The 20,032-nt window shown below is 41.9% G+C and overlaps 1 protein-coding gene across 2 annotated transcripts in view; it reads left to right on the top strand.

Moving 5' to 3' along the window:
• The window catches only part of SNAP25 (synaptosome associated protein 25), a 67,888-nt gene that overhangs the window by 44,958 nt on the left and 2,898 nt on the right, over nucleotides 1-20,032 (top strand). Inside the window, exons 4-7 of one of the 2 annotated variants that reach the window (XM_061364809.1) lie at nucleotides 553-601; nucleotides 10,235-10,352; nucleotides 14,273-14,398; nucleotides 16,519-16,663. In XM_061364809.1, the coding sequence (XP_061220793.1) occupies nucleotides 553-601; nucleotides 10,235-10,352; nucleotides 14,273-14,398; nucleotides 16,519-16,663 (438 nt within the window). Of the gene's footprint in view, nucleotides 1-552; nucleotides 602-9,977; nucleotides 10,096-10,234; nucleotides 10,353-14,272; nucleotides 14,399-16,518; nucleotides 16,664-20,032 lie in introns of both variants that reach the window. The other variant, XM_061364810.1, reaches the window with a different exon arrangement.

Below are 20,032 nucleotides of genomic sequence, written 5' to 3'. Positions count from 1 at the left end.
TTAATCCTATTAAATATTAGCCTGCTTTAAAAGGGATTTCCTAAGTAGGTAAGCTTTCTGACTTCTGTGTTGCAAGGACCATGTACAAAGCACTATGCCTACTTCTCAAGCATGTTTGTATCGTATCTATTTCCCTTGGGAGTTTCTCCCTTGGGGTGAACAGACACCCGCAATGCCAATAAACCCTTCTTTCATTCTCCTGCTTCAGAAAACTTAGAGATGAACCCTCTCTTTTCAGAAATTATTCTTATGTAAAGCAATTATTTTAATCTCAAGCTCCAGGACTTTGTGTTTTCTGCAGTAGTTCGTTATCCCTGTGAATCCTGAAGGATTGATGATACAATTGAGAGTACCCAGTTTCTTACTGTATCCAGGCACATAAGGTCTTAGGACTGTGCCACCAGCCCCTTATGACCTTATCATTCCTTTTACTGTTTTTCGTCTTCCTATGTCCCGTGCCTAGGGCTGCGTTCCCTCACTGATCTCTCTTTCTCTCTCTCTCTTTCTTCTCTCCTTCTCTCTCCTTACCTTGCTACCACTATTGGGATGTAGAGTAAAGATGCTGGTATCAGGACTTTGGTTATGTTGGATGAGCAAGGAGGTAAGTTCAGATTGCTTCAGTAAGGAAGTCTAACTATTCTCAAAGTACTGTACTGTGTGCAATCCTGAAAAAGAGGGCCATAAAATATGTGTGGTTGTGCATGAGAACCCCAAAACCTCTATGCCTTTAGCTTTGCTGTCTGACTGAGGAACGTACAATAACTGCATAACAGTCTGTACTTCTTTTGATCTGCTTCCCATTAATGTCAAAGAGAGCTGCAGGCTGAACTCATCCAAATCATCACTTATTTTCAGCGAGCTTTGGGTCAAGATCCAGCTACACGATGAGAAGATTTGCTTCCATAAGTGTAAAATCCAACATTATTTACGCAGGTGCTTCATAATTTTCTCACTTGTTCTAGCCGCAAGTGAAAGGCGTGCAATAAATGCATCCCGAGAGAAGGTAAAACAGCTTAGTTTGTGTGAATTCCAGTTGCCTGTTGTATAGAAATGTCAATGAGGATAACAGGAATTTCACATTAAAAGCTATAACACAATCAGCTCGTTACAATTGACCATAAAGGAACTTTCAAGCTTAGATGAGTCCCTGTCTGTGGATGACAGTGACAAAGCCACAGCCAGATACATTCAATACATTCCAGGAAATTACATTTTTCCCTTCATAATACTACAAAGAAGTAGGTAGCTCCCTCCCCCAACCAAACTAAGTCTTCATTTGCTGCAGACCCACAGCACCAGCAAAACAGCGTCTCAAAGAGAAGTTAAATCACCAGAGTATAAATTTCTGCTACTCTACATCAAACCACCCCCCCCCAAGTCCTTATTATTATTTTCTATGTGGCATGATACAAAACTGTATTAGAAAATGCTTTCTGCAGAAGTAATCCTGTATCACTCATCAAGCCCAATGATTATAAGCAGTGATTATAAGCACTGTTAGGAAATGGATCGCAGAACCTGATAGGACCTTTGCTATGTCCCTGCCTCTCTGGCACCAAAATGAATGAAAAGTAATAACAAGACCTAACCAGAAAGTATTTTCTCCTATTTCCTTTTTTATGTACATCACATTGGTCCCCCTCTCTCCCTTCAGGGAAAGGAATTTAACCCAACCAAATTTTGTCACACCAATTTGTCTTGACAAGAGAAATATTACAGAGACTATCTGGCTGTCTTCAAAAGAATTCCTGAATAACGGCAGTAAAAGAACTATCGCTGAAAGCAGGAAACCAGAAATTGCTTGTGTTGAAACAGATATGGCACCTGTCTAAATAATGTGTTTTGTTGCAGGAGTGAATTATACAGTTGAAATAAATCATGAATATTGTCAAAGGAAGTCTGTAAATACCCAGGAGTGTGTTGCAATGTAATTCACAGGCAGATCAGCAGAAACTTTTGTGGTGCCTATAATTCCCTTTGCATTTAGTTTTGGGAAAATGTGTTTCTGTTCTTTAACCTCTGTTTTTTCTACAGGTTGCTGGGGGGGGGGTATTTTGATTTTAACCCTGAATTTTGTCTTCTACTTTGGAGCTCTACTATTACTAAACCTCTCTATGCAGAAGTTGTCCAACCAGCATTCTAGTCATGCTAGAAAGAATGGTCTGTGTGAGTCAAGGAGCTGAGACTGGACCCATACACCATTTGGGGTCCAGGGAGCTCAGTATTAAACTCTTATTGACAGTGAAACCTGAAATGTATATTGTATGGGAAGAGATGCAGTTAATCAATATTTACAGGAAAGAATCGGACAATTCAAAAGCCTCTTTAAATTGGTTATGGTCATGCCTTAAGTGGTTCAGTAAATTTAGCTTGTGACTCTACCCTATGGGTTTCTCATAGAAAACAGGCTAATAATGCTACAAACCCTGAGTATATTGTAACCACTGTCTTACGCTAAATGTTTAATCAGTTTTGTTCATTTTAGCCATATGTAGCTGTAATAATTCCTCATTTTCAATTTTAGTGATAAAAGACTTACATTATTGGGCAAAACACGCTAATGATGACTCTGAGCCCTCTGTAATTAGTGCAGCGTGTGCAACCCGCGGATGTCGCAGCAGATTATCAGATTAAGGAAATAATTTGCTAACACTGCCATGTGATCTCTTTTCAGCTGACTGCAAAAGTCACTTAAGATTATTAGGTGTTAAATACACAAAAAAACATGACATTGATCTTTCCAGTGGGCGGCAAGCAGAATATCTAATCTCTGCAGTTGCTCGAAGCTCTATTTCTAGGTTTCCTTACAAAATTGCTTGCTTTGAAGTTAAATAGACTTTAAAAGGAAAACTACTTCGAGCCGATCTCAATCTAAATGACACAAAGCAGAGCCCATTTTCTGTCATCAATAAGCAGAAGTCTTTGGGATCGTAAAAATAATTTTACAATAGTAGGTATTGTAAAATTAATTGCAAAATTATTGTAAAACAGTGGGTATTGACAGGAGCAGTCTGGCTTGCTCCTGTTGTGCACAGCTAGCATTTGTGACCGGTCTGTTGTGACCCTACAGAGATGTGGAGCTTCACAAGAACTTTCATTACTCCTGTTTCACAGAGAATGAGACTGCCATGAAAACTAGAAACCACCTCCAATGCCCTTTGATGTCATTGGGAATCTGAGTAGGCTCTTGGAATAGTCCCTCTGCAATACCAAGAACAACCAGGTTTTGAGCCAGATATTGTCGCCCAAGCCAGCTGAATGCAGTTCTTCCCCTTGGCAGCCCTCAGGAAGGAGCCAAGAGGTTAGAGTCTCCCTGTTGAGATTTTCTCCATCAGTGAGGGAGTCATTCCCAAGCCCTATGTGCATCCATAGCACTGATATTTTTGTAAACCTGGCCTTGATTCAAGCTCCCCTAATGAATTATTTAAATGTAAATATGTCCATAATGCCTTAAACTAAAATATTTATATTTTACACTAAAGATGTCATGCTGCGAAGGGTTATTGAGCAGTGGCAGTTGCTCTGCTTCATTAAATATATTCTTGAAACAAGCTAACTTAGAAAAATGTTAATATTTGGATGCATGTTCTTAAAAGCAGACTGTAGAAATGAAACTGTTAATACAAAATGGGGATATAAAGGTACACCTGAATTGCTGACATGAGAGAGGTCCTCCTCCAAAGGAAAATCCCATCACCTGAGAGAATCAGCAGGCAGAGAGAATTGGACCTTCAAGGACACAATGTCCTCATTCAGTTTATTACAGAAGAATTTTATCCTCGTATACCAAACAGGATGGAGGGGAGAAGCTTTTCCAATAACAACAGTAGCAGCATAGCCGCTTTTCATGCAAGACAAGACAGAGGAATAACCACAACTTTGATAAGCCAAAAAAGAAAACGTCGATGCCATTGAAACTTCCCTCCTGCACCACAGCAACAGCAAGTGCACAACCAGCAGTGCCAATGAACATGGGGAGCAGCTTAATCTACCCAGCAGATCTGTACTCCAGATGAAGTAGAAGTATAGAGATAAAACTTTGGAATAGCTGGGCAATCCCACAAGCAAAAGTGTTGGCACCACTGATGGTGCCCATGCTGGCTGACCTCTACTGTTCTTGCTGGAGTTACTAGTTTTACAGTTTTGTTAAGAGTTTGGCTGGCCTGTTTCTACAGCACTGGAGAAACCACTGCAGTAAATACAAAGAGAATTACAATTGCTTTCCACCAGAGAGCAAAATTATGGCCCCTTGCACAGGCCCCTTCCCCACTTTACCTCCTATTCAACAGCCACCATGCAAAGTGAGATACTAAAAGCAGAGTTGCCAGAGGCGCTCCAACAACACCTATGAGCTGAGCTGATCACAGACAGAAATGGTTTGCTAATTAGTGACAAAAAAAGGTAACTATCAACTCTTCCAGATTCTACAGGGAAAATGGTGTCAATTCTGGTGCAATTGTAGTGCAGAACAAAAGACAAATGAACCCTCCACAAAAGCAGGTTGTGCCTCATCTGCTGTTATTTTTAGTGCAGTTACACGTGGGCTCACACTGTAGCATTCCCTGCCAGCTTTCTTCCATTCTACATGGGCTCAGCAGTGCCTTTCAGAGTGGAGCTAGGTCAAGACTCAGGATTTCTTTAAAGGCTGGCCTAGAAATGTACTGCTGTCTGATATTTCCTTTATGGAAAACGGGATCACTGAGTACCATTGGAAAGAGTAAATCTGTTTAATCTCTTTCACATTCAGCCCTCTTGTATGCAATTATGATTACAGCATGTTCTTAGATGTCCTTTAATTTTTTTTCTTCTCCAATGAAAATTGTCATTGGTGGAAACTGCTTCATTGCACAATACTCCAGGCAAAGGAGCAAGTTCCCTTTTCCACAGGCATTTAACTGACACTAAAACACAGGCCCCAGATCCTGGATGCTATTCAAGGACCATTTGTTATAAATTACAGATGGGGATGCAAAGGTGGAGCAACATCACATTCACCCTGTCCTGGCCCTGCATCCAATGCTGCGTAAGATGCTTTTGCAGCTGTGTTTGCTCAAGAGGCCATAGAGGCAGCTGAGGGATGCCCTTGCTACAGCTTCCCTCTCCCAGCCGCTTCCCTGATCAGTGACAGAGTGAGGATTTGCCAGGCTGTTACAGAAGATCCTGGCAAAGACTCACTGGCAAAGGGCCAATGCTACAGTAAAACTAACAGGACTAGCTTACGGACCCTCAGTCGCTTATGGTTTTAATACAGAAGTAATTCATAAGTATAAAGATACAGGTAAAACATGTTCTTGTTTGCATACTAAGATCATAGAATCATAGAATCACAGAATAGTTAGGGTTGGAAAGGACCTTAAGATCAAGTTCCAACCCCTCTCCCATGGGCAGGGACACCTCGCTCTAAATCATATCACCCAAGGCCTCGTCCAACCTGGCCTTGAAGGCTGCCAGGGTTGGAGCATTCACAGCCTCCCTGGGCAACCCATTCCAGTGCCTCACCACCCTAATAGGAAAGAATTTCCTCCTTATATCCAATCTAAACTTCCCCTGTTTAAGTTTTAACCCATTACCCCTTGTCCTGTCACTACAGTCCCTAATGAAGGAGAGGGAGCATCCCTATAGGCCCCCTTCAGATACTGGAAGGCTGCTCTGAGGTCTCCATGCAGCCTTCTCTTCTCCAGGCTGAACAGCCCCAACTTTCTCAGCCTGTCTTCATACGGGAGGTCCCCTGATCATCCTCGTGGCCTCCTCTGGACTTGTTCCAACAGATCCATGTCCTTTTTATGCTTAGGACACCAGAACTGTACACAATGCTCCAAGTGAGGTCTCAAGAGAGCAGAATAAAGGGGCAGGATCACCTCCTTCGACCTGCTGGTCACGCTCCTTTTGATGCAGCCCAGGATACGGTTGCTTTCTGGGCTGCAAGCGCACACTGAAGCCGGCTCGTGTTCATTTTCTCATTGACCAGCACCTCCAAGTCCTTCTCTGCAGGGCTGCTCTGAATCTCTTCTCTGCCCAGTCTGTATCTGTGCCTGGGATTGCTCCGACCCAGGTGTAGGACCTTGCACTTGGCATGGTTAAACTTCATCAGCCCACCTCACAAGCGTGTCAAGGTCCCTCTGGATGGCATTCCTTCCCTCCAGCGTATCAATCGAACCACACAGCTTGGTGTCATCAGCAAACTTGCTGAGGGCACACTCAATCCCACTGTCCATGTCAGCGACAAAGATGTTGAACAAGACCGGTCCCAACACCGATCCCTGAGGGACACCACTCATGGGTATGCTGTTAATTTGCTGTAAGGTCTGGAAGAAGATATAGAATCGCAGATTCACAGAATCAACCAGGTTGGAAAAGACCTTTAAGATCATCACATCCAACAATTCCTCATCACTGCCAAGGCCACCACTAATCCATATGGCCACTGTGTTTGAATTAAAGTAACATTGCCAGACGTAAAAGGGTATCAGTATGCAGAAAGGGCTAATAAATAGCAGAGCTTCTAATAAAAAGGGAGGAAATCCCAATGAAACGTACTTCTGACATATACTGTTCAAGACAACACCAAATCTCTCACATATCATATGTGATATATAAACATGTATTTAGATGTCGTATATTCAAAGAATACTGAAACAAACTATCAAAAGATGTTTAAACTCTGGCCTTGAAGTGCTTCTCTAAAAGGGAGGTGAAGGACACAATTCTTTGTAGATATGAGTTTGTGTAAGATCAGGGCAGTATATGCAGAGTGCCTTACCTAAAACCTTTAATACAATATGCAAAGTTGGAATGGGGAAGATATCTGAAAACAGATATTGAATTAACCTCTTGGTTGGCATCTGATTTCCTACCGGCAGTGATTCATTCTGGGCAGATTTTAATATCAGTTCTAACAAAACAAATCCAGAGTGACCCCATTAAGTTAATTCCTCTGTAATATTTATGCCTCAATAATCGTGGCTAGAGTCATGCATCTATTTCCTTGCCTGTGGGACCAGATCTTTGTCAGGTACAAATTGGTGTTGCTCCATGAAGCCAGCATAACTACACTGACTTACACCAGTTAACAATCCAGCCCACGACACTAGCAACTAGCAAATGGTTTTAGGACCAGCAGCCACCTGTCTAGACTTCTGGGCTACAGATATGACATGGACCTTTTACACTAATGAGGTTTCCTTTAATGGAAGATAAATTAGTTGTGAATCCCTTTTCTATTCAGAAGTAGCATAAGCATCACACACAAATCCTGAAGCAGGATGAATTAAGTCAGGTTCCTGGAGAGAGCTATAATTTAAATGGAAGTCTTTGAGTCATGTCAAATGCACTCCTCAATTAGCACTTATCTATTCAGGCAGAATAAGAAATGGAAAGTAAGTTAGAAAGGCCCCTACTAGATACCTGGCTTCAGAGAATGAGCATCTGAGCAAGAGAATACACTTAGACTGAAAGCCACCAGCGCTGCCAGATCTAGGGCTGATCCCTTGCAGTCTTACCTGGCGTTTTCTACTGGCCAGCCAAGGTTAGGGAAATACCAGCAGCAAATTCAGTAGAGGAAAAGTCAGAACCTCTTGACTCTCCCAGTGTCAAAATATACACTTGGAAATAGCCTTCTTCTAATTGAGAGCCCTGGAACCAGCCAGGCTTGGCAAATACACCTCTCACAAGCAGGAGGTGGGAAATCTGCGATAGAAATCAAGCAGTTCCCACCACGCTGCATGAACCAGCATAAAAACCAGCTGATCCTCCCACAGCTGCTTCCCAGAGCAAGTGATGCCCAACTTTGAGGGACTCTGCGTTAGCGAGGAGCAGGAGCACTTAGAGGAGTATCACCTTCTACCACCTACTCACATTTCTGATGAGATTGACAATCTGTGGCGACAACCACGAGCCAAAGCTTCTGCTAAAGTCTCCCAACCAAAATGTAAAATAACAGTGTGCATGAAAATAATCCAACCTTGTCTTTCTGGTTCTTGGCTCAGCACTTTACCTGGCAGAATTTGTGCACTCTGTCTCTCAGGTTTCCTTATTAGTTTCCCAATCCTTTGCTCAAATTATATGTGCCCATTTTAGAGGACAGTGGCAGGTAACTCTGATCCCTTAAATGTATCCTTGGATTTGGGATCGATAATTCCTATGGTATCAGAAGACGGGCACATCCAGCTGAAGAGAATGAGAACTCTGAAAAGCAGATGGAGTTTGTAATAGTGATCTGGCCCCTCTCCTTCTCAAAGCCCAGCCTCATGCAAGAATGAAACAAAAAGCACAAGTTCAATATTTGAATTATTTCAGCTTGAATAATTTAGGCCAGAATTTTCAAGGCCCTCTGGGGGTGAGGTGCCTGTTTCCCATTAAAATTAATTAAATAAAATTAATTTTAATGGGAATTGGGTATTCAAATACCTCAGAAAGCTTTGAAAATCTAAACCTCAATTGTTATTAGAAATCCAAGTAAGAAATTAGGCCTAGTCATGTTCCCAGAGAAGTCAAGAGGAGCTTTGTATTGACGTCAATACACACATGGTTTTCTTCTAATATGCCTGGTTTTTTTCTTCTGGATAGGACTCAGTTAACATCAGGGATGACATTACATTTCTCCTACAACCAGTGCACTCCCAGTTCCTTTTCTCTCAAGTCTAATTCTGTGTTTATAGTTTTTTCTATTCAATAGAGGGAATAGGAATGCGTTTGTGTTTTACTGGGATTGTACTTTGTCTGTTCAGGTACAATTACAATTTTTAATGGATTTAAATGCCACTCTAAGTAATTTTCTCATCCCGGGCAATACTTACATGAGTTTATCTTTCAAGAAACAAATGGTGAGGCTTTTCACCCGTATAAAATGCTGTCACTACTGAACAAGACCCCTGACCCCATAGGATCCACATCTGTTTACATCAGCAGAGGATCCATTCCTACGATTTTACATTGTGGCATTCTGTTCCTCTAGGGCATTTTTCCAAGCTTTACTGCGGAAGAAATTAAGACGTGAAATTATTCTGAGCTACCAAGTCACTAAGAAAACTCTAAATCTTCATTAGCCTCAGGTAGAAACAAGCCAGATTCTGTTTGATGCCAGCGGAGAGACAGTGTCTATATATGGCTGGTTACTGGGATTGGTGCTTTGTAACTTGCCCTAGAGCAAAGCTGAAGTGACCCCACTGAAAATACAAGTCTTCATCCAATGCTTGTTTTCATAAGATCCCTTGGGCACAAAGACAACCAACGTCATAGCCAGTGGTTGTCTTTCAGTAAGCATCAGGCTCCTGGCGTGGTTGCAGTTGCTCTGTGTTCACTGAGGTTACTCCTGATTTGCTACATCCATACCAGAAAGGAAACCAGCCCTGAGGCCATACTTGGATTAGAGATTAAGATCCAGTGCCAATCAAAGTGGCAGGTCTCAGTTTTCTTAGACTCTGGAAAAAGGAGTACTTGGATACAGCTCTTAACAGTTTTGCTCCATCTCTGGTACCATTATTACCAGCTTTCTCACTCACTAACCAAAGCAATTCTGCTACCCAAAATCACCTAATTCCAAGGCATTTGTAAGTGTAAGTAACTGAAGTATTTTCCATGGAAGGACACCTTTTCTCTTGTATTAACATACCTTAATGCAAAGTAATAACACTATCTTTCTTTCTCTTGGATGTCACTGGTGTCTTAGTAAGTGGATGTATTGTATTGTGTTTCTGGACCTTGAACTTTATAACCCTTCCTTTCAACATCATTACATCTTGTTTAAATGAATATATTCCAAATTCCTCCTTTGTTTTACTCTTCCCATATTAGTAAAACCCATCTTCAGCATCCAGTGCGGCATACATCCTATCAACAATGCATCAGCCCAGATTAATGCATTGTAATGTCATGATTAATTCAGTTCTACATGGTCATTTTTCATGTTCTGTTGAAGACAAAAGCAAGCAAACAAAAATACTATTCATTCCACCCTGTCATCCCTTTGTCCTGACCAGAACAACTCGATCGTGTTGAAGAAGGCATGAACCATATCAACCAAGACATGAAGGAGGCCGAGAAAAATTTAAAAGATTTAGGGAAATGCTGTGGCCTTTTCATATGTCCTTGTAACAAGTAGGTACTGGGTACCGGCTCTGCTATGTGGTGTCCAGTTTTTTTGTCACAGTGAATGTCTGAAGTTTTTTGTCTTTTTTTTCTTTGTCCTTTTCCATCTGCTTCATTCTGTGGGGATAAAATACTTGTGTTTAATCAGAACAACTGGAACGCATCGAAGAGGGAATGGACCAAATCAATAAGGACATGAAAGAAGCAGAAAAGAATTTGACGGACCTAGGAAAATTCTGTGGTCTTTGTGTCTGTCCATGTAACAAGTAGGTGCTGCCTGCCTCATCTCTTTGAGCACTTAAGGCTGATTCCAAAGGCCTTGTGAAGCTCATCCTTGCTAGGCACATGGACAGGATGAGCATGTGGCATGCAGAAAGAACGATTCTGGTTCAAATGCATTCATCTCATAGCATAGACAACTGATTGGGAATTACTGTAGATGCATTAAAATCAGGCATACTGCAGTGAAAGCTTCACTGTCAACACGTTTTAATGGTAAACGTTTCAACATTTTACACAGAGTGTACTGGCTGGTTCTACTTTCCAGTGAACAAAACCACTGGGGCTACCTTATTCCTGGAGACCCTAAATTTTGAAACACATTTTGACAAACAAGTTTACAAATGAAACAAAGCAGCTGAAAAAAAAAAAAGCAGAAGAGGCCATAATAAGCATTGCTTCAAATTATGGATGAAAATCACACCTTTTTCCATTGTTCAACAGGCACAGTCCCCAGTGAGATCTTGAAATAAACATGTTTCCCAATTGGAACCCAATTTGAAATGGTTTTCCTCCTCCCATAGGAAACAAACTTGAGGAAACCTGAACATGCCAAATTTCTCCTGTCTGGGTAGCACGTACACTGAGCAGAAATGTTGAAATGCATCGAATTTGCTTGCATGCCATCACACTTGAACGAAACCGTCCTCCAAACAATGCAAAGCTTGTTATCAATGCCAAATGAAAATGTGATGTGCGGTTATGTGGGTGTAGGAAACTGGGGACAAAGAAGTCCTTGAGGAATGGCCAATCCAGCATGTAGTGAGTAGACATGCAACCAGGTTACAGTGAAAACATTCATAAAGGGTTGTCCAGAGACTGTACAGGAAACAAAGCACAGTGAAGTGGTTGTGTAGTATTATACTCCCATTCTATGTGGCACAGGTATTTTGTACATAGCCAGGGCCTCATCTTGACATAACTGCCAAGACCAAAGGAAAAATAGCTGTCATGGAGTTTGGTGGGTATTTTGCCACCCATCAGAAGGGTAGGACTGGGTTTCTGCCTTATCAGTCATCATTTATCTTGAAGTTAATTCCCTTGGGACACAATGCAAATACTGCCTCAGCTTGAAAACAAATCGATTTTGCTCCTGTGTACCAAGCCACAAATATTTTGCTGGGCTGAACATTTTGCCCAGTATATATGTGCTAGTGACTTGGTGTTCACAATAGGAGACAGGAAAGGAGGAACGGAAAGAGTTACACACACACAGCCTTTTCAGTGGGACTACGAGCTCTGATCTAGGCTTTAGCTCTGCTGTTCTGCACCAGAAGACTCGGTGCAGAAGAGCTGCAGGCATAAGAGTATGCAGCAGAAACTTTACATCTCTCACCCTGTAAAAGCTGTTGCAACTTAAAGAGGAACACTGTCCTAGATTGCTCCTCCTGGAGAAACCTGGCATAACGCCTACATCAAAAGTTCACACTTGAAGTACAAAAAAATTCCAATGTATTTTGCAGGAATCATTATTTTTTTTTAGAGCAGCTTTAATATTCTGTACTGTAGGAAAGGCTGCTCAGAACAGACAGCCAGAGCTGTAGCATGGACGGGGTTAGAACCTGAGATGTGGCCTTAAAACTTTTATCACTTCACTATAACTGCAGTATCACAAAATCAGTAGATGAAAGAAGAGGATACTGCACATGGAGGATGTTCATTTCTAAAGCTGTCTCCTCCCTGCTTTAAGGCAGTTTTCTGACCTTTGCAGTCTGCAGCCAGATTTCATAAACTAGTGTTGTTAGTTAATGCGTTCAGGAACAAGAGTATAGATGAACAATACTTTTAAAGACTGCTCTTCGAATCTCTATGCCAGGACTAAAGTGGTACAAACAAGGTGGTATTCTGGGAAGTGGAGTGTAGGAGGGAGAGAAATCTTACAGTTCTGGGTATCACTATCACCATGATCCCCTAATGCTCTTCCACCTAGCTGGTGGTAGATTAATGGCATGTATTTTAAAAATACTAAGCATTTCACACATAACTATACTTAGATCCACCACTCTGTGAGCCTTACCAAAAATGTAAGGCTTGATCCTCCATTCTCAGGAGACCCAAAATGCCCATGACATGAAACTTTGACCAGACTGCATTAAAGAGGACGACTGTTACTGACCATGAGCAGACCCAGACTCCACCTGTTCAATGGGAAGTCCACAAGAAAATAGAGATTAAGTTCTGGGTGTATAAAATCATTCCCCTCAAACACACAGTCTGTCTCACTCTCTAAGTTGCACAGGTCTAAAGAACAAGCAAAACCCTGCAAATGTGCAGCAGGAGAATACCTTTCACTCATTTTTAGGAATACCAAATCTGATGTAGACTTCCAGAGAACTAAAACCAAACAAGCCAGCCATCATCTTTTTAAGTCTTTATAAACTTTAATGGGAAATAAGCAACAAAACAGCTGAATAGGAAAGATCCTCTTTTTAATACTAATCTTGATGCTCAACAAAAGCTGAGCTGCTTCAGGGGACATGGAGAGAACACAACACCAGAGATGGGTTTGTTGTGTCCTTTCCCAAATTCTCCAGAAGCACATTCAGTTTCTACCCCAAAACCCAAGCCACAAGGCTGTTTATGTGACTGATGGGAGCTGGCTGAAGAACAGGGACACCACGGAGATTTACAGTTCTCAACAGCTTTGCTGGAAACTGCTTTATTTCCATTCTAAAATCAAGAACTTAAACCTACAGACCCCAAAACCTCACACTCCTGTCAAAGTGTTCAGCCTCACCTGATGACCCCAATGACAGCAATCCCATATATGCTGCACATGCTACTCTGCCACTAAAGGTATGCCTGGATTTTAATTTTCTATCCACGGCAGCTCAGTCAAAAATGGCTCTGAAAGATAAAGTAATTGTCATAAACACAAATATAACAAGTTGCTAGGCTATTTTAAAGTCCTTTGGTTTAAAGCTCCTAACAGAAATGATGATCCATTTTTGCCTGTGTCTTGCTTATTGTGAAGGCTGTTACTGCTGATGCATTAAGAGTATGATGAACTATTGGGGCAACTGTGCTTAGTGAGAATGCTTCACTTTCTTATTCATGCCTGTAGCTGGTGCATGAAGAAAAATGTAGAAAGATTTCCCTTTCTGATGCTAGATTGCTCGTATCTTTTATTTTCTCCTGCACTCATTTCACTTCTGCCTATTTTACTTTTTGTCTCTGTGGACAAAGGTTTGTACATCAACTGTCGATGTATGATTACTATTTTCAAGTACCGATATATTATTTGAAAAATCTAACTATCCCTATGAATTTTATGATAAAATCACCCTAAATTGCCTTGGGAAAGGTCAGTGGCTTTGAATGCCTATTATGCCACATATATGTTAAAAAATAACAACAGAAGCCCAATCTTCTGCATGGTAAAATGTTAAATTCTAGCCAAATCCGTTTCTATCTAAGAGGGTGTGTTGCTGTGATGTGATGTACACACTATACTTGGCAGTTCTGTTTTTATGTGTGTCTGCCAGTACGTTCTCTGTGTTTGATGTCAAAATGTATGTGTCACTGAAATGAAACAATGTTTTCTACTTATCTGTATCTCTTTTCTTTTCCCCTTTTTTCTTCTTTTCCCTTCTTTTTTTCTTCCTTCTTTCTGGAAACTAAGTCAACATCTAAAAACCTGTGTGCAGTGTCGTAGACTTGATAATTGCAATTCACCCTATTGGAAACAAAAACCTCTGACCAACACAGTTGTTGTGGCAGTAAAGTAAAAAGAAACAAAATCCAAACCCCTCCTTTTATTCAGGATCATGATATATCGGTATACAATCAATGACCCTCTATCTGAAAACTCATTTGCTTGATTCAGCTTTTAGCTTGGAGAAGTAAAGAGTTTTGCGTTTGTCCCTGTCCACTTGATGCTTTGTTACTCATCGTCTTTTTCGCCTAGGCTTAAATCAAGCGATGCTTACAAAAAAGCCTGGGGCAATAATCAGGATGGTGTTGTAGCCAGCCAGCCTGCACGTGTTGTAGATGAACGGGAGCAGATGGCCATCAGTGGTGGCTTTATCCGCAGGTGAGCCTTTTTATCCACTGTTTTCTCTCTCTTCTCCTGGTCACTGATATATTTAGATTTCTTCCATATGGTCATGAGTCCTGTGGTGCTCATTAACTCCTTCAGCAGTGCTGGGTATTGCGATGGAGCCAGCATTTTCCATGGAGTGGTGGGTGCTCAGATTTAGGTTGACAGTGATTAAGACAGGCTTATTGTGCCCAGTGACTTCCCCTGGCCCTGTGGGTGCTTGTCTGAGTTAGTGCGAAGGATGGTTACGGTGGTGGAAACCCTAGAAGTAAGGATCTTTGCCCTGAGAACCAGAGGATGCTTGAAAACATGCCCTAAACCTTGAGATTGCCTAGATTTGGGCAATAATGGAATAGAAATAATATCTGTTTATTGACTTCACAGCAGCAATGTGAGGTTGCAGACTGTCACAGCCAGTCAGCACCGTCCTTTGCAGTCCAGCTCCCTGGCACGAACAATGCACTTTTCCCATGAGGCTTACTATGGGTCTCATTTATGAGACTTCCCAAATACCTCAGAAATGAAGTGTCAGATAAATACTAACTTATTGTTATTATGTCTCAAGATATGTAGTGCTCGTTATCCATGCTTGCCAGAAGATGTACCAAAGCATCCAGCACCCGTTCCTTCCTTTTCTAAAAGACAAAAGCCTCAGGCTCCCTGCCAGAGCAGCAAGCCAAGTGCAGAACTTGAAGCACATTTTTAACTAGAGGTACACCACTTCCCTGCTTGTAACTATCCAGAACAGGGAATGATGCCCCTTTCCTCAGCTGCTGTAAAGCCATAATCATGGAAAAACATCGATGCTTTAGTGGCAACCTCTGTGCACTCAAATGAAGGCCAGTTTGAAACACACAGCTTAACTAATGGCAACCCAACTACAAACTTCCAGCAGTCCATAGGGACGCAGCAATAAGTACATACTGATTACAGTGCTTACAGAGCATGTATTTAGATGACAATGCTATCAGCTGAATGGATAAAGACATACCAGTAGGCAAAGCTTTGATCTCTGAAGATTAAGGACACTGGATTAATAAGTAATTATCTTTCCAAAAACTATTATCCACTTATTTTTTTGGCTGCTGTGATAAAGGGAAATCAGCGTGATGCAAACAGTGCTGTCACACAATCTGGAGCGTGGGATGGAGTTGCCATTTAAGTTTGCTGGGTCTGCCATTCACTTTTTCCTATTGTTTCTGGATGGCAGCCCCACCAAAATGAAGGCTGGGGCATAATAACAGAATAGCAGTGAAGGAAGTTATGCTTCATTATAGTTGCTCTGCAAATAGCCTGCAGTGCGCTTTTGGCACTTACATAAACAGAAATTGAGCAAGAGGCTTCAAGTAGTGATTTTGAGTGGCATCCATGGACCTTGCTTGTCCGAGTGTCAGTCACTTCATGCCTGTCCAGTCACTGGAGAGTTGAACTGGGCCTTGGCTCAAGCACATAATTTTTTTCTCCTAAAAAACAAGCAACTGAGAAAGACGGTGCTAAGAATGAGAGAAAAAGGACCTTTAATGAAGCCAGTAAATCTGAGAGGAGCTGTTTCTGTTCTTTATCAGAAATACATTGAATTAAATAGGATGTTCGGTTAGGATTTTCAAAGCTGAAGCAGCCCTTCTCCAGTATTTAGATGACTGCAAGTGTACAACGACTGGGCAGTATCCGTTAGCTATATGTAGTTCAAGGAGGCGAGCTGATATAGCTTCAATTCCACCACCCTCCAGCATTTCCCATGTACTCTAACTACATACAGGTCCAAATAGAGCACTCTTTCATTCTTTGCTTGAGAAAAACCATCCAAATACCTGTGTGCAGAGAGGTGTAGCACATGGTACAGGCAAGCTCCGATAGCAGCACTTCAAGGAGCAGCAGCCACAAGCGGTATAAATGGAGCAGTGATGAACCCAGACAATCCCAACATCCAAAAAATAAGCATGTGATGTTTTTGAGGGTAACTACTTGCTAATCCCTTTTCTTCAAAGCTGAGCACAGCAGGATGCTCCTCAGGTGGCAAGTGAAGGAGGACGCAGGGGAGGCTTAGGGTGAATCAGAGCTTCCTGGGGAACCTCCTCTGTCTCTGCTTCAAATAATTGTTTCTTTGCTCCCAGGGTAACAAATGATGCCCGGGAAAATGAAATGGATGAGAACCTCGAGCAGGTCAGCGGCATCATTGGCAACTTACGTCACATGGCCCTGGACATGGGCAATGAGATCGACACACAGAACCGCCAGATTGACAGGATCATGGAGAAGGTAAGAGCTGACATTTCTAACAGGACACCAAAAGGGGCTGTGTTTTCCCTTCTGCAAGCACAGGCTGTGCACGCTGCAGTTTCTCTTCAGCTCAGAGAAGGAAAAGGGCTAGAAACAGCTGTTAGAGCTGTTGTCTCTTCCCCCTCCAATTCCTTGGGCCAAAGCAGAGGTTGCTGTTGTGGACCTTCAGTAACACCCAGTGAGGCTGGGTGGAATCCATGCTGTTGGGTTTGCCAGACAACAGCTGGCAAGGGGATCCCTTAGCATAAATCAAGGCTCTTTCTGCAACAGCTTTGGGAAGGAAAAAGTGCCCTGAGCTATCCAGGAGCATCAGGCTTGGGTCTGAATGCGTGGTGTCTCCTGGCAAGTTTTAAACCTTCCTGGATTTTCCCTTCTCTCAGAAACTCTATGAGCATAGAAGAACTGGATGACCTGTTTGGAGGTCTAGTCCCCAAAAGAGGATGGGGCATTATTAAGCAAGGCTTTGCCATATGGAGACAGTGCAGCCAGGCTTGTCATGCTGCCTGCTTATAACCACATTGGTACAGACATCTACCAGCTCTCTTGGTATGTGTATACCTATCTATATACATATCTATCTCAAAATCACCATCTAAAAAAGCAGAGAGCACCATTCCAGTGCCAGACCTGCAATGCAGATTTCTGAAGCAGATACCAGCACCCTCCAAACCCATCAGGGAACTCATTGCCATCCTCAGATCCCAAAATCTGCCAGCCATCTGCATTCATACTGGCAGAGTTCCAGGCACAGGCACAGCCAGGCTGAAGTGACATAAGAGGCTCGATCTTCATCTGGTGTAAAATCAATACAGCACTGAGATTTACACAACCTGAGGATCTAACCCAAGGACTTAGATGTGCTGCTTAGAGTTAATTCTGACCTTAAGTGGTAGAGCTTGTAATCATGAGCCTTCTTACACGTGCAAGCCTTCTCACACAAGCAGGATGCCCATGCCTAATTTTCATGTTAATTAACTACATCAAACCAAGTGAAAAACTTACAGTAAATACTGCAATGAGGAATTCACTCAATAGCTTTCCTTATTGGAATTTGATTCCAGAGAGTACTGGGTGAAGTATACATTGTCTTAAGGTGGGAAGTTCGTCTCCGACATAGAGACAGTCACATAACACAGTTATGGCTTTGCATTGGTCAAAAGTTTTGTTTGGAAAAGCACAGTATTACTGTGATGCCATTCTGCAGCATTTCATATTCCTGGGAAAAATAGGAGCATGAAGGGGAAGGATTTATTGCTGTTATTCATATGAAAAGCACTAGAAAGCAGCACATCTAGCTATGTTGTGAGAAGGGCCTGGAAGATTATACAGTTACATCATAACTACCTTTAAAGAGGAAGTCTAGGACATAATGTTATATTCTCAGAGCAAGTATGAGGACATGCCCTATTACATGTTACAAACTACCCTACTCATGATATAACATAGTGGTCCTGTGGATGGACATCACAGAATGGTTTCGATTGGAAATCAGCTGCATCCTATCCATGCCTGCAGGATACTATCACAAACTACTGCAAGCCTAACAAGTCTCCCATCAGTTCAAGCCTGCAGATATACGAATTTGGAAACATGAACCGGGCTTCTTATGTACCTGAAGCACATAGGCCCAACCCCTAGGCAGTGCATGCTGAGGGCAGTTGGCTAACTGAGGGGCTGGCCTTCCACATCGATGCAGTCTTCTTAGAGTTAGGCATTTCATACAGCAGTAGAAAAGCTACACTGCAAGCTAATGCGATTCATTAAATCCAGCCTCACAGGCAGCCCTTGTCAGGCAGAGCCCTTGGCTAAGGAACAGTGACACATTTCTGAAAGATGGACTTGCAGTGTCCGCAGAGGAGGTGTCATGAAAGCAGCACAAAACCAAGGCAGTCTTAGGTAGAATGTGCCAGATTTCTCAGAGTAAGGACTGTAATGAGATACTAGAAAAGAAACACAAGATATGAGGAAAAGCTTCTATAAAAGACAGAAATAGCAGTTAGCTGGATAATACTGAAACCACACACACATACACATCCATTTTGCAATGAAATATGCCAGTGGAGCATCATCCCTACTGGTAGCGGGCATACAGTATTGCTGTAGTCATTTTCTTTTCCTGATCAGCTGGAGCACTGGGCTTTTCATCAGTTATGACCATTGGAAAGACGCTGGCACACTTTGAAAAAGCTGGGGTGCATCACAAAGCTAACCTGGATGCTTCTAAAGCATTTATGTTAGACTGGATGCAAGCACCCAGAGCAGGGTAATCTCTTAATGCAGAGATGTAATCTGATCTCTCCACAGTAATCAGGGTAAGAATGAATAAAAGACTTTATCTTTCCCTCATACCAGAGAGAAAGAGAGAAAACCTCAAATGATGATCAAATATCCCAGGCATCACCACCAAAAGACCTGGGCCCTGAAATGAGCCATAAATAGGAAGCTGGGAGGAAATTAGGAAAGGCTTAAACTGTTCTATCTTGACCTAGGTGGGAAGGTCTGCACAAAGACTCCTACTGACTTTGATGCATCATCACACACCAGAGTTGGACTTTACTATTCCTACTTAGGAACATTATGTTTTATAAATATTCAATGAATATTTGTGACAAACATAGCTGCTTCCAAACCCATAAACTTAACATTTTAGGCAGTCTTTTGGCAAAAGCACACAAAAACTCTACTGTGGTAGACAAGGTCAAGACCATGGCTAAAATAACGTGGCTTATAATGAGTAGTTATGCTGATTTATGCTTGTTGAGGATCTGGCACATGCTACTGTACTAAAAATACACATCTACATAGCATTTGCCAAAACAATTATGGAGAAAAGCCCAAGATATTTAAGACTGATTTATTGCACATCAGTATAACCATTTGAAATGGACTTTTAAATGTATGTGAGACAGTTGCTTCACCATTCTGCCTTTGCAAACTGGAGACTTAAAATAAATCTGTACAATGTGTATACACTGCAGAGATGTGAGAACAATCAAACAGAGTTTGCTGTTTGAGTTTATGCTTTTAAAGCAGTAACAAAACTCTCACCTTTCCCAGAGGTCTGATTTGAAAAGCATTGAAGACATTTTCTATGTAGTCCCTCTGCTAGCTTGAGTTGATATGGCAACATGGGCCTGAATGGAGCTTTGCCAGTTTTTGTCAGCTAAAACAAAGTCTTTTGTTTCCAAAACTGACTCCTGCAGAGCTAAAGAAAAGCATGGTCAAAGTGTCTTCCCACTCAAAGAGAACTCCTAAAGCTCCCAATTGGTGCTGTTTTATTAACAGCACTTTTCCTGCCCATGGTGGAGGGGTTGGAAACAGATAATCTTAAGGTCTTTTCCAAACCTA

This window comes from Neopsephotus bourkii, unplaced genomic scaffold (assembly GCF_033783945.1).
Source record: "Neopsephotus bourkii isolate Nb327-2 ecotype Australia unplaced genomic scaffold, CSIRO-AGI_Nbou_v1 NB_1250, whole genome shotgun sequence".
Lineage (NCBI taxonomy): Eukaryota > Metazoa > Chordata > Aves > Psittaciformes > Psittacidae > Neopsephotus > Neopsephotus bourkii.
The sequence above is the reverse complement of the archived record's forward strand: the minus strand, read 5'-3'. Positions and strand labels throughout refer to the sequence as shown.